Source organism: Nothobranchius furzeri, chromosome 6, assembly GCF_043380555.1.
Source record: "Nothobranchius furzeri strain GRZ-AD chromosome 6, NfurGRZ-RIMD1, whole genome shotgun sequence".
Lineage (NCBI taxonomy): Eukaryota > Metazoa > Chordata > Actinopteri > Cyprinodontiformes > Nothobranchiidae > Nothobranchius > Nothobranchius furzeri.
The window spans coordinates 36618137-36633263 of NC_091746.1; the positions used below are offsets into that span (position 1 = coordinate 36618137).

A 15127-nucleotide genomic window follows, 5' to 3' on the forward strand; every position below is an offset into this window, starting at 1 on the left:
ACTCAGTGTTTCGAAGCTGATTGGATACTCAAAGAAAAAGAAGCTGATTGGATAAGCAGGAAACCAACCGTGATTTGAAATGTCTAGAGGCTCATTTTGAAACGTCAGGCTCTTTACACGGTCTGTGGAACATCAGCAGATTAGAAACTTTCGCAGGTATTTACTCGTTTTATAGAAGTACACAAGGTTTAAAAATGAATTGTTCCATCATGTGCTTGTCTTTTAACTATATAGGTGTAAACCTGCTGCTATTTTGCGCGCTAGTAATGATACAAAGTGTCGTAAAAGCGTTTTTTGACTTAGCATTTCAACACAGCCTTTACGAAGGTGGATATCATTTGAGTAGTCCAAACACGATGAGTTTTAAATAGGTGAAAGTTAGAGTACTGTAAGAAATATCATATATGTAGTGTTTCTCGTGTGGTTTTGTGAACGTTTAAACTTGACTCGTGTTTTTTTTTTCAAAGTGCAAGAGAACAAGTTAAGTATCGAATATATATAAGTCAACAGCCAGGGGGATTAATTATACAAATATATGTAAAAATCCGCAAACATCCATCAAGTGATAAGTTAGATTTATATATAGTTTTACATCCATAAAAATAATGAAAATATGGCATCTTATTAGCAAATTTACGTTTATGGTTATGGAATTTAGCTAAGAAGTTTATTACAACAAAATACTTATACTTTTTGGTGTTTAAAAAAGAACAAACTAACACATTTTCCCATGTTAAAGAGAAATCCTTAAACATATGCCGAATAATAAACCTGCTAAACCCATTCCAACAGATGAGGAACAGTTTCTGGATGATCTCCACAAAAACTACAGTTAACATAATATTTCTTTTAAATTTCACCATGTAGTGCTTTGCAGGGTAACATTTATGAAGAATTTTAAATGACACCTCTTTTCCTTTATTTATTTACAAATATTTATGGGGGATCTGCCATCCACTTGATATACGAAACATGGTGATTTCAGTATGGTGTGACATATGGGTGCAAAACAAAAGCTTTTCGAAACAAACTGCGTATTTATTTATTACTGATACCATGTCCTTGTAAAAAGCAAATTTCCCCCACTGCTGATTCAGTTGTAGCTGGTAGTGTAAAATTGAGTAGGTGGTAAATTATCACAATTTTTAAACAGCATTAAAACTTGACTCATGTTACACTGAAGTCGTCTCATGACATCAGGAGGAAAACCATCCTGGTATATATTTTAAAGTAAAATTTTGCACAATTTTTTTATTGAACCTGTAAATAGAATTTAATGTGACGGCTGTTGTGTCAACAAAATTGTACCAGTTTAACGGAGCATTTGTTTCTGACCGGCTGCTGAATGGATGAGCACCCAGTTTGGAAGCTGGACAAATCTTTATTTTTTTCATTAAGGTGTCTCAGGATGTCTTTGTGTTGATGTTTTTATAAATCTTTTAGCTTTATTCTAAAGTCGGATCTTTTTTTCAGAAGTCATGCCAAATGTTTGTATTTATCAATATTAATCCTCCAGAATCATCTTTAGACTTTTCCTTACAGGGGTTGCCTTAGCAGTTACTAATCTGGGGTCTGCAACCCTTCAAGGGAGTTCCCACAGTTTTGCCAGTCATGATGTGGTGAGGTTCCAAGATTATATTTGTAAAAATTGAACATTATAAAATCCCAACAATCAAAACTTCTTAAAGGAGTATTAACATTTTATGTCTGTTTACTGATTGTAATTAATCAGTTTTAATTAGTGATGCACCGATATGAAAATTTTGAGCTGATACCGATATTAAGATCACTGTTATGGCCGATACCGATATTTGCCGATACCGATATACTGACATTAATGCTTCTAAAATCTGCAGATTTTGTATAGAATGAAAATGATTAAAGCTGAATTTACGTTACAGGGTTTCCCCCAGAAAATTAGTTAAGCCTGGCAGATTGCGCACACTCCTCCGTGAGAGCGGGGGTGGGGGGGTTGCACACGTTGCACACGTGGCAACCTGAATAAACAGTCGAGATAGAACTCATTTGAATCTGAAATATGAGTTATAAACGTACATTTCTATAACAGTGTCCCCCAGTCTGTGGTTTGGAAGAAATCTTTCAGTCTCTCACTAGCTTCCTCAGACAACATTTTCACTGACTTCTTCTGTTGTGGCTCTCGTCTCACTCTGGCTTTGTATTCAGGGATCAGATGTATGAGATTGTGATCAGAGTGGCCAAGCATGGGAAGGGGAGTAGAAGTGTAGGCGTTTTTTACATTAGCACACAGCAGATCAATTGTCATCGACTTATGTTTTAGGAAGATAAAACCACTCAGTTTTGAGTTGGTCCTCCTGCCTTACAACAAATGAACAAGATAGCAGAGTCAATAGACAAAGAAACAAGTCTAAGATGTAAAACACAAACAAAAATAAATCCTGCAGTGGCACACACTAAAAATATCAGTCACACCTTGCTACAGGGTATCCGCGGGTCCTTAAAAAGTCTTAAAAAGTCTTAAATTAGCTTTTCCAAATTTAAGGCCTTAAAAATCCTTAAAAATGACAAATAATCCTTAAATACAGTTTCCAAAGGTCTTAAATTACCAAAGACCCAATAAACAAGATCCTTTTGTTTTCCTCAATTTCTAGTTAGTCTTCAGCATATTTTGTGTATGATGTTGGCGTAAGCAGAACCGTACACATTCAGTTGGTTGTGAAAGGGGGCTATTTTTAGATGAGCACATTAGCTGGTTAAGCTAGTGGGAGCTTGCACCATGGGGAAGGGCAAGTTAGCACCGGTTCCAGGCAATAGCTGGAAATTATAGCTTAAATTTAATTTTAAAAGTAGCTTAAATTTGGGCTAAGTGGCCTTAAAAAAGGTCTTAAAAAGTCTTAAATTTGGCTCCCTTAAACCTGCAGATACCCTGTGCTAAGTGAAGTAATACGTTGGGTATAGTCATAATATTAGGCAGAATTACAAAATAAACTAACAAGAGATTGACCGTAGCCCTGCAGGTAACCTATTCCAATCCTGAGGAACTTTGAACACAAAAGCATGTTTCGCTGCTTTCTTTTTTTAACTGAAGTTTGACATTTGCACCGGGTCACCCAGTGAAATAAATGTTTGTTTCGATGTGTTGTTCTCTAAAACCTTTCCCAGTGAAACTGCTGCAGCCTGTATTTCTTAAACCTAGTTTCCTACTAGATTGGAAATCATGCGTCACAGTTCACCGCGCAGCCGGCGGAAGGCCAAAACTCCCAGTCGTCGTGACCCACCTCCATCTCCCACAGCATCATTCTCTTCAACACCAAGAAAAAGTGGTTTTTCTGGTGAGTAGTTCATGTCTAACTATTCTACAGTGTGTCCCAACCAGGATGTGGGTAGTATCATGGAGCACAGCTCACTGCTGATCATGTTGCATAATTTTTCTGATTGGCTCTGGGAAAAACCGGTGTTTACTACTCATAAGTAAAATGGGTGAATGTGAGCTTTTAACTTTGATGTAGAGGCAACAGGCCCTGCCAACAAGCACTTTGACTCTTGTTTTTTAGGGATTCCTCCTGTGTCTCCCAAGAAAAGGAGGTACAGACCTGGAACCAGAGCCTTGATGGAGATTCGTAAGTACCAGAAGAGTACCGATCTTCTGCTCAGGAAAGCACCATTCGCTCGCTTGGTGAGTCCAAATGATCTTTAGCTTATAGTATTGTTTCTCCCTAACTCCCTATCCCTTTTGCATTGCAATGTATTTTTCTCTGTGCTGATATTGAGTGTCAGACTGCTGCCTAGAATAATCTCCATCACACTTCATTGTGGTTGAGACCCTGTTGTGTCTGCTGCTGCCTCATTCGCTCGTTTCAGACAGAAAAGCCATTGGAGAGAGAAAAAAAATCATTCAATCTCTTTGGGTCATCATTCTTGAAGATGTCACAGGACATCTGAAAAAACTGTCCTCTCACCCTGCTCTTCCATGTCTTGGAACAGTTTCTGAAGCTTTAAAAATCCCTGTCGTTATTCTGTTTGACAGATGATGACACTGTATCTTATCATTAATCAGGATCATTTATTTACTGTCTTGTGATTTCCATTATCTCCAGCCCACTAAATTAAAAATGCTAGTTCTGTTACTGTGTGATTAAGTGTTCCTGTTTCTCTCCCTTGGCTCAGGTTCACGAGGTGTGCCAGAGTTATACCAGAGGCAATTTGCGGTGGCAGGTCTTCGCTCTTCTTGCCCTGCAGGAGGTGAGCAGCAGCGTTTATCTTTCAGATCACCTTTTAAATCAGCTTAACAGTTTTTACTCTGCCTGATCAACACTTTGAGCCTTTAACGAGTCTCAGATTATCCTCCGGCTGGGACCCAACATCACAAATGTCTTGATCTTTTTAACTGGACCACTCTCTTATCAATAGATCTTGGCATGTCCACAGCGTGGTACACAGTGTTGGGAAAGTTACTTTAAAAAAGTAATTAGTTATAGTTACTAATTACTTTATCAAAAAGTAATTCAGTTACTGAGTTACGAGATTATAAAAGTAACTAATTACCAAAAACAAGAAAAGTAACTACTTAGTTACTTTTTTCATTAAAGAATGCAAGAAAAATTGGTTAATTGAACTTACTTAATTTACTATAAATTACTACAATAGTGAAATATAAATGACTGACTGGAACATAATAAAATGTATGTCAAAATGTTTTTTATAAACCTGAATAATTTAAATAAATAAGCACTTTACAGGAGGAACTACTAACAGGAACATTGCACTTATCTAGACTATTAAAAAAGTCACTGTGTGATATTTAACAAGACCCCAATCAGCTAAATTTAAAATTGCAAATTGAAGCACCTGTAAAGGTTCCCGAGCCTTTACATGGTCTCTCAGTCTAGTTGAATTACAGAGATGAATGTAATTTTGCACAGTATTTTAATTTTTCCAGCTTCACTTAATTGTGTGTTATTAGTAGCATTTCTGTTGCTGGTAATGGTTAAATAAATAAATAAAATCCTTTAAAATGACACTAGAGGAGGCACAAGCCTGATGTGTATGTTTGGGCTCGACACACGGGAGGCGACAAACAACCGCGATCAGCGAAATTTGTCGCTGTCGCTTTTATTACCTGACACACAGGAGGCGATCTGCAGCAGCGGCCAGCGGCAAAGCCATCTAGCTTCAAGAAAGTTTTGGTTGTAAACAACAAAGCGCGCATGTGCCGCCGGCAACTTCAGCAGATGATACGGTGGCTGGTAAGGGTCACCGCGCCTACACCCACCGAGATAATATAGTTTTTTTTAAAAACAAAACTATTATTATTGTCAACTTTTTTTACCGGGGTTTACCGCTACACCGGTTACCGTGACAACCCTAGAAGAAAGTAGTGTGGAAAGTGGTCAGTATGTTCTCCAGCATTCTAAGCCTATAGCAGCACACCGTAAATCCTCTAATACAGGCCCGGGCCTGTATTTGACTTAAAGAGCAAGTCACCCCCTACAAGAAACTTACTTCACTCCCTCTTCATGTTTAAAAAAATGCAACAAATGCTGTTGCCTAGCAGACCGAGAGGGCGGAGCCGCTAACAAATACACACACTCATGACATTGTGACATCATAATGTACCAGCTAACATCACTGTGTACCTCTTAGCCAATAACGACGGCAGATTTAAATTCAAATGCAATGCTGAGTTTTTACCCGACGACGGTGCAACACTGATGGTTTTAGGCAGAACATTTAAATTTTAACTTAAATGCACTAAAGTGCAGAATTATTGACTACATGTGTCTGCAGCACGATCAGACACTCATTTATATAGTTTATCAGCAAAAAAATGTTGATTTGGAGTGACTTGCTCTTTAAGCTCATCAAGCTCCAGGCCTTTATTGGAAGGAGGACCAGAATTAGAGGCAGGCCTCAATTTCTATTTGAGCAAAATGAACTAATGGTTCGCTGGAGTTTTTGACAATTAAAATTGCGCCCACATTTTCAAAGTTAAACACATCTCTTTTAACAACGGTAGTTTCTGCTTCAGCCCTCTCCCCTCCCCCCGCGCAGCGGCCGTAAACTCACTGATGCGCCTGCAGCCTCTCGGAGTTCCTGCTGCTCTAAACATTAAAATAATTATTTCATTTTCTGTTCCTCACTTCTGATTACCTTCAATGGTGTCTGTTTGTTGCAACCACCAGGTACAAAAACTAACTTGTTTTTATTTGACTATTTTTCTGTCCTGCCTGTTTATTATCTTCCTGCATCTCCTCTCAATTGTAAAGAAAAACTGCTACCTGGGTTCATATATATTCACCTTATGAGTTACCTTTGAACTGCAGTTCTAAAAGATCTACCGACCGCAAAAACAGCGGAGTGCGCGCTGCTTGCCGGCCACATCGCGTCACCGAGGACAAACCAGGTGATGCGCCCCGATCCACAGCAGCGAAACACATCAGGAACAAATAAAAGAATAAAAAAACAGAAAACATAAAAGGAAATGAGCCGACATGAACGATCGCGTGTTAAATTAGTTTTTGAGGTGGCAACACCTGATTTGATGATGTTACTGTGGCCGTGCTCAGGACGCAGATGTCTGGAGCGCGTCAACAATCAGAGCTTTGCATGCGCAAGCTGGTTAAGGTTAGGATGGGGGTGAGGGGAATGTTAAATTGCAAGAGGGTAAAGGTCACAATTTGGTTAAATGTCCGTTTTACGGCAGGTGTCAGTGCCGACGCTCTGGCACAGCGCGTTGCCTCCCGACGCTCATCACCTGTCACCTGCCGACAGCAGGCTGCTGTCTTTTCCGAGGGCTGCATCTTGCCGGTCATTATCACGTGACAGCGACTAGTCGATGACAGGCATAAAAAGTCACTATAGAGCGGTGAAGTCGACTAGTGAATAGTTCATACAACCCCTGCTACTGCTCCCCAGAGTGTTCTGCAGCATAATCAGCACGTTCTCTTTGAACTTGATATCAATTTTTCGCCTCCTCTTCGTCTCTGCACGGTTAAAGTTACCCTCGCGGTCTATCACTGGCAAATCAAAAGTGAGACGGATGACACAACCGCCCCCTGTACTTGCTTGATACCACATTCCACCCGGCCACAATTAAAAAAACGGCCATTTTTCACCTCCGCCGACTCCGGCCAAAATTTGACACCCGGCAGTTAATTAAATACAGGCTAATATTAGAGGATTTACGGTAACTACAGAGATAACTCTGGATAACCTAGCATTTTAGATGGAGGCAGATGGAGGCAGGGCAAGGGAGAGCCGTCTTTAACGACTGTACACTCCACCTCCCTCTACTCCCCCACTTGTACAGATCCAGGCTAACATCAGATTTTAACCATAGGCCCTATCAAATAAAAATGTTTTAAGCCTATTCTTAAAAGTAGACAAGGTGTCTGCCTCACAGACTAAAGCTGGGAGTTGGTTTCACAAGAGAGGAGCCTGATGGCTAAAAGATCTGCCTCCCATCCTATTTTTAGATATTCTGGGAACCACCAGCAAACCTGCAGTCTGAGAGCGAAGTGCTCGGTTAGGAACGTATGGAACAATCAGGTCACTGATGTATGTTGGAGCTTGATTATTAAGAGCTTTATATGTGAGAAGAAGGATCTTAAAATCTATTCTGAATTTAACAGGCAGCCAATGTAGGGATGCTAAGACAGGAGAGATATGATCTCTCTTTTTAATTCTCATCAGAACTCTAGCTGCAGCATTTTGGACAAGCTGAAGACTTTTAACTACATTCTGTGGACTTCCTGAGAGTAATGAATTACAGTAATCCAGTCTTGACGTAATAGTGAGAGTAGTACTCCGCCAAGGCTGCTGTTTGTCACTGATTCTGTTCATAACTTTTATGGACAGGATTTATAGGCACAGCCAAGGTGTTGAGGGGATCTGTTTTGGTGGCCTACGGTCTCTGCTTTTTGCTGATGATATGGTCCTATTGGCTTCATCAGAACGTTATCTCCAGTTTTACCTGGAGCTGGTCGCAACCGTGTGTGAAGCAGCTGGGATGAGAATCAGCTCTTCTAAATCCAAGACCATGGTCTTGAGTCGGAAAAGGGTAGAATGCCTTCTCTGGGTCAGGGATGAGGTCCTGCCTCAAGTGGAGGAGTTTAAGTATCTCAGGGTCTTGTTCACGAGTGAGGGAAAGATGGAGCACGAGATTGTTAGGCAGATTGGTGCTGCATCTGCAGTGATGCAGGCGTTGTACCAATCTGTCGTGGTGAAGAGAGAGCTGTTAGATTTACGTTCCCTCACCTATGGTCACAAGCTTCGGGTAGTGACTGAAAAAACTAGATCGTGGATACAAGCAACCGAAACGAGTTTACTCTACAGGGTGGCTGGACTCTCCCTTAGAGATAAGGTGAGAAGATCGGTCATCCGGGAGGGGCTCGGAGTTGGGGCTGGGCGATATGACGATTTTAGACCGTTTTACGATCTACACATCTGACGGTCTGTCATTTTTGAGAGACCGTTTTATCACGATTCACAGCTCTGCTGTTGAATTTCTGCCTCTGAATGAAAAGGGAACTTACCTCAGGCGAATGACACGCCTTTGTTTGACCCTTAACCATTCAGAGTGAGTCATAGTAATATATTAGTGCCCCGCTTGTTTTCACCTGTGTGTGAACAAACATGGCTTCGCCGCGGCTGAGCGACAACGAGGTTTTCGTTCCGAAGAGGAACGCAGGGTTTCCTTAGCGCGCGGCGCTAACAACTTAGCGACGTTACATGTCTCGGAGAAAGCGTAAAAACACGTTGGACGCTTCTTCTGAAGCAGGAAAATAACACCGCTTCTTAAGCAGAGCACGACGTCACCTCGGCTCGTTCACCCTCTGCCGAGCCGGTGTCGGTACCGGAATGAGCTCGGTCACTGGGTCGCTGGAGCTGCCCCGTGACTGCCTGATGGAAAACCAGCGGGTTTCATCAGACTCGTAGTTTCTTGTTTTTGCTGTATTTTACCGCTCCCTCCTGCAGTCTTCCCCTATAACAATTTAAAATGATTCTCTAAACTCCGTGTATCAATAGAAACAATCTCTGCCTCTGCCAGCTGCAGTAAATGTAGTTTCCAAATAATAAGAGGTGCATTCATCTGTGTATCTCCTTTGATCCGCATTAGTGATGTTTTCAGCACCAGAACAGTGAAGCAAAGAAAGATTCCTGAGTTTGTTAGTAATTTTATTTATTAGGTGCTTCTAACCTGTTCTAGTTTTTCTCTGAAATGAGATCAAATCAGTGCTTCTATGGGTTGTCTCCAATCTGCACTGGAAAATTTTACTTTATTTAGAGACTTGTTGCAGAAAATATTCAGAATGCGCAGTTTTTTGCTACCACAAGCGATCTCTGGTCCAGCCGCACATCAGAGCCGTATTTGAGCTTAACTATCCACTACATGAGCAACTGGGAGCTACATAGTATTTTGAACAAGTTAATGTTTGCACAATACGTTTGCAATTGACATGTTTGCACTTTAAATACGTTTACGATTTTAATTTATGTTAAGTTACTTGAAAAACGAGAAAAACTGATTTTTGTAATTGTTTCTCTCAGAGCTTTTATCATCTCTGGTGTGAGTTTAAAATATAAGCGTGTTAGCACTGTGTTGATTATCCCTAATATGAATAAATGTTTATTTATTCAATGTTTCTCTTCTTTAATACACAATTGAAGTTATGCTATTCATGGATAAAAAATTCGTGATAAAATCGAAATCGTGATAAAATATTGGAAAAATCGTGATATTCTATTTTTGCCATATCGCCCAGCCCTACTCGGAGTAGACCCGCTGCTTTTCCATGTTGAGAGGAGCCAGTTGAGGTGGCTCGGGCATCTGCCTCCTGGACGCCTCCCAGGTGATGTGTTCTGGGCACATGTAACTGAGAGAACCTACAGAACACCCATGACACGTTGGAGGTACTATGTCTCTTAGCTGGCCCGGGAATACCTTGAGATTCCCCCGGAGGAGCTGGTCTAAGTGGCTGGGGAGAAGGATGTTTGGGCTTCTCTGCTTAAGCTACTGCCCCTGCGACCCGGTTTTGTATAAGCGGCAGAAAACTGATGGATGGATGTCACAAACAATTGGAGACAGCTTGTAGCTAATTGTTATATCCAAAGAATTTTGTAGTGAGGGCGTACGTGTCGTTTCACTACCATGGGTCGTCCGTGACTGCGGGGGTGAATGCTTGGCCTGGCGGTTCGCCAGGCTTTTAAAGCGCTGGTGGAAACCCTGCATTTTGTTTTCTGTCGGTGTTTGATTTTAGAATATATGTGCCTAAAATGAGCTGTTTCATAAAGCCACGCACCAACTCCTGCATAATGAATGTGAAACACTGAGCATTGAATGTCTTTTTTATTTATTTATTTTTTTGTTTGTTCACAGGCAGCAGAGGCCTTCCTAGTCCTGCTGTTTTCAGATGCCAACCTGTGTGCCATTCATGCTAAGAGGGTCACTGTGTTTCCTCGGGACATTCAGCTGGCCAGGAGGATCCGTGGAGTGGATCGTCTGTAAAATTCTCACAATGACCCAAAGAACCCCAGCTACAGGAAATACCTTTTAGTAATATTAACAATTCAGTTAGAGACCAAGAATCTGTTTTTTCTGTGACGTGTTCTTGAATCTGGTTTCTTTTAACAATTTCACCCATTGGAATGATGTTGGCAAGAAAGATGTGGAAAACCAGTCTTTGTCAGGCCACTGTGTTTTTTTAATATCATTATTTTACTGTTTGCTGTAGTATTACTATGTACATATTGTATCAGCTGAAGTAAAGAAAATGTATTTTTTCTGTACATGTTCTCTATTGTATGTTAATGTAAAACTTTAAACAAATATAATTTTGAGGCCATTTTTTATGTTCTGATTTAAAAATAAAAATGATGAAATTTTGTTTTTTACTATTAATACAGTTTAATTTTGTAATTTTAACAATAAATCATCTCATTGTGCTTGAATATTGTACAGGTGCTGGCCAGTAAATTAGAATATCATCAAAAGGTTGAAAATATTTCAGTAATTCCATTCAAAACGTGAAACTTGTACATTATATTCATGCAATGCACACAGACCAATGTATTTCCGATGTTTATTACGTTTAATTTTGATATTTATAGGTGACAACCAATGAAAACATCAAATCTGGTATCTCAGAAAATTAGAATATTCTAAAGGCCAATGAAAAAATGTTTGTTTCTCTAATGTTGGCCAACTGAAAAGAATGAACATGAAAAGAATGTGCATGTATAGCACTCAATACTTAGTCGGGGCTCCTTTTGCCTCAATAACTGCAGTAATGCGGCGTGGCATGGACTCGATCAGTCTGTGGCACTGCTCAGGTGTTATGAGAGCCCAGGTTGCTCTGATAGTCGTCTTCAGCTCCTCTGCATTGTTGGGTCTAGCGTATTGCATCCTCCGCTTCACAATACCCCATAGATTTTCTATGGGGTTAAGGTCAGGCGAGTTTGCTGGCCAATCAAGGACAGGGATACCATGGTCCTTGAACCAGGTGCTGGTGGTTTTGGCACTGTGTGCAGGTGCCAAGTCCTGTTGAAAGGTGAAGTCTGCATCCCCATAAAGTTGGTCAGCAGCAGGAAGCATGAAGTGCTCTAAAACTTCCTGGTAGACGGCTGCATTGACCCTGAACCTCAGGAAACAGAGTGGGCCAACACCGGCAGATGACATGGCACCCCACACCATCACTGACGGTGGAAACTTTACACTGGACCTCATGCAACGTGGATTCTGTGCTTCTCCGCTCTTCCTCCAGACTCTGGGTCCTTGATTTCCAAAGGAAATGCAGAACTTGCTTTCATCAGAAAACATAACTTTGGACCACTCAGCATCAGTCCAGTCCTTTTTGTCCTTGGCCCAGGCGAGACGCTTCTTGCGCTGTTTCATGTTCAAGAGTGGCTTGACACACGGAATGCGACACCTGAATCCCATGTCTTTCATGAGTCTCCTCGTGGTGGTTCTTGAAGCGCTGACTCCAGCTGCAGTCCACTCTTTGTGGATCTCCCCCACATTTTTGAATGGGTTTGTCGTCACAATTCTCTGCAGGGTGCGGTTATCCCTAGAGCTTGTACACTTTTTTCTACCACATTTTTTCCGTCCCTTCACCTGTCTGTTAATGTGCTTGGACACAGAGCTCTGCGAACAGCCATCACCTTTTGTGTCTTGCCCTCCTTGTGCAAGGTGTCAATGATTGTCTTTTGGACAGCTGTTAAGTCAGAAGTCTTCCCCATGATTGTGGTGCCTTCAAAACAAGACTGAGGGACCTTTTAAAGGCCTTTGCAGGTGTTTTGAGTAAATCAGCTGATTAGAGTGGCAGCAGGTGTCTTCTATATTCAGCCTTTTCAGAATATTCTAATTTTTTGAGATACCAAATTTGGAGTTTTCATTAGTTGTCACTTATGAATATCAAATTTAAATGTAATGAACATTGGAAATACATTGGTCTGTGTGCATTGCATGAATATAATGTACAAGTTTCACGTTTTGAATGGAATTACTGAAATATTTTCAACCTTTTGATGATATTCTAATTTACTGGCCAGCACCTGTATGTGATGTCCTCCATGGCTCAGGGTTTGGTCTAAAATATTTGTAAGATGTCACATACATTGAAACTTTTTCTTGAACTGATGTAAAGTATTGATGGGCAATAGTCAAATCAGAAGTGTAAATTGACAAAAACTGTTTTAGGGAAACAAAATATCATGGAAATTAGAACTTACCCTACCCCTTCAAATAGTAAAAGGGCATTTTAAACTAATGAAATTGATCTAGCTACATGTATCAATACCAGACAGAAGTGTATATTTTGGTAAACGGTTTTGCTTTCTGTGGGAGTGAGTTGGAAGATGTAAATCACATTGCATTTCCAGACCAAGAGGATCGACCTACCTCCAGTGACTTTAAAGGAAATATTTTGACTTTCTTTTATGGATCAATAATTAAAATGTATAATTCCATGTTTTTTCTCAACCCTAAGCCTAATCTGCATCTTTATGCATGGATGATTTAGAGTTGTTTGAATAGATTTTATTTATAATAATTTACAACCAAATCAATTTATGCATTGCTCCTTTTACAGAACAAGGTGTGATTTAAATATTCTCTTGTTTTTATCAACTCTAGAATGCTTTTTTATAACCTTTTCTGTTTTTTTTTTTTTTTACCGTGTCCTGTCTGGCTGTGAAGCAAGCAGAATTGATGTCTGAATGCTGGTGACAAGCCTTACAGATTTACTCTCAGGTGGAGCATCAAAGCGTTTGCTTTTAATGTCACGCCTGATACTTAAAACTTTATTGTTACTGTTGTTGAATGCTTTGTAATTCCGACCAGACACGGAGTCAGAGGTGAAAGAGAAAGGAAAAGAAAAGGTGGTGGTGGTGGTGGGGGGGGGGGGGGTTCCACAAAAATAGACAATGAACAAGAGTCTGCTTCTAGACCTGCAGAAAAAGACAAAAAAAAGCAAAAGGAAAAAAAAGGGACACAACAACAATACAACAAGATCTAGCTATCACTGCGTCAACTTGATGAAAAAATATATAATCAACATTGCTTAACTGAAGAATCACGATAATAAATCACAGTGCATTAAGTGCCCACCATAGTCTTAAGACCTGTGTTTAACGTGCCCAAGCCCATACGTTTGAGAGCACCATGTGAGCACCTGTGTGTGTACACGCGCTTGTTTATGTAAGGTTTCTCTATAGGAGCGTCCAACAGAGAGTGTGAGGGACCACAGATCCGCCCCCCAAAGATGCGCAGGAGACGGGGGGAGCTCCAAGTCCCAGAGATCCAGGCGCTGCCCCAGAACACAGGAACCCCAAGGAGACTGCAACCAGAAAGGCCGCCGCCTCCCTCGAGAGGCACAGAGGATCGCCCCGGGGGGCCACAACCAGCAGCCGGCAGAGTCCCGGGAGACATCAGCGGCAAGCCCACAGGCCCGCCTGCAGCCTCCCACCCCCTAGGCGGCCGAGCCCGGGACCCAGCGACCCGGGACCCAGGGGCGACCACCCCCGCCGGGGACCCAGCAGAGCCCAGGGACCCAGACCTCACCAGGCAGCCACCGGGATCTATCAGGCAGATGCCAAAATCTTAAACCCCCCAGACCCGGTTGCCACGAACACTCAGGCAGACCAAGGCACAACCCCTCACACCAGGTGTGGCAGGGGGAGGGGGGACAAAGATCTATATCATCAAGAGAAGTTCCAGGAGATGGGAGGAGTCAAAGGCCCCACCTGACATATACAGTCATTCACAAACACAGTCACACACTCCCTCATGCTCACACATGCACATACAACCCAAGACTTACAAAAATGCACGCCGGACACCCACTCATGCTCCCCATACACACCCTATTCACTCTGGTCCCGGTACTGCTGCACATTGGGTACAACCATCACCGGTAACCAGAGTTTGACCCTTTCTGCTGGGGTGCTGATGAGCAGGCTCCCCCGCCCAACGCTGAGCACAGCAACCCACCACCCCAGACCCCAACCAGACGGCCAGATCTCCCTCCTAGCCTCCAGCCCCAGGAAGCCTAGCAACAACAGAGGTGGCAAAGACCCCTAGTCTCCCTCCGCCTGCTCCAATATAGTGTTGTGTGATCATGAGGTGTATTCCATGGCTGTGGTGAGTGGGCAGTGCGGGCATCATCCGGCCTATGCCAGCTGATGCCACCGCACCACCCCACTCACACCTTCAGCCATCAGTGTCTAAGTGCGGTTTAAAATTGGAAGTGGGCACCGGCACCCGGGAGGAGGCTGAAATATCCCCCTGCCAAATGCCGTTGAATGTGCTCACTCCCAAGGCCCTAAGTGTGTGTTTGTGTGGAATGTCGTCAGTGGAAGCGTATAAGGTGCAAATAAAATTGGGGGGCAGGTTGCCACAGGAATGCGGAAATGGGGTCCATACCCGCACTCCCTGACTTGCCCACCCCCCAAGATCCTATGTGTATGTTTGTGTGATGATTTGAGGGAGCAGGAGGAGAGAAATATGCGGGGATGGGGAGGAATGGCTGGTTGGGCTTAGCCCTCCAGGGAGCCAGCTCCCCTACTGGCCCCAATAGGCACCTCTGTTGTCAAACTGCCACCCAGGGCATGGAGACCCCAGCCCATCCTGCCAGGGCCCAAAGCAGCAGCA

General features: G+C 42.3%; 1 protein-coding gene across 3 annotated transcripts; it reads left to right on the forward strand.

The window, feature by feature from the left end:
• The first annotated feature begins 26 nt into the window (after positions 1-26).
• On the forward strand, positions 27-10879 carry LOC129164343 (histone H3-like centromeric protein A). Of its 3 annotated transcripts, none has more exons than XM_054744057.2 (5): positions 27-156; positions 3142-3311; positions 3534-3655; positions 4147-4221; positions 10358-10879. In XM_054744057.2, the coding sequence occupies exons 2-5, from the start codon at positions 3197-3199 to the stop codon at positions 10484-10486; spliced, it is 441 nt and encodes a 146-aa protein (XP_054600032.1). In that variant the 5' UTR covers positions 27-156; positions 3142-3196; the 3' UTR covers positions 10487-10879. The 3 variants fall into 3 exon arrangements, with proteins under 3 accessions (XP_054600032.1, XP_054600031.1, XP_054600033.1); XM_054744056.2 differs by having other exon boundaries at positions 3187-3311; XM_054744058.2 differs by having other exon boundaries at positions 58-156; positions 3176-3311.
• The last annotated feature ends 4248 nt before the right edge of the window (positions 10880-15127 follow it).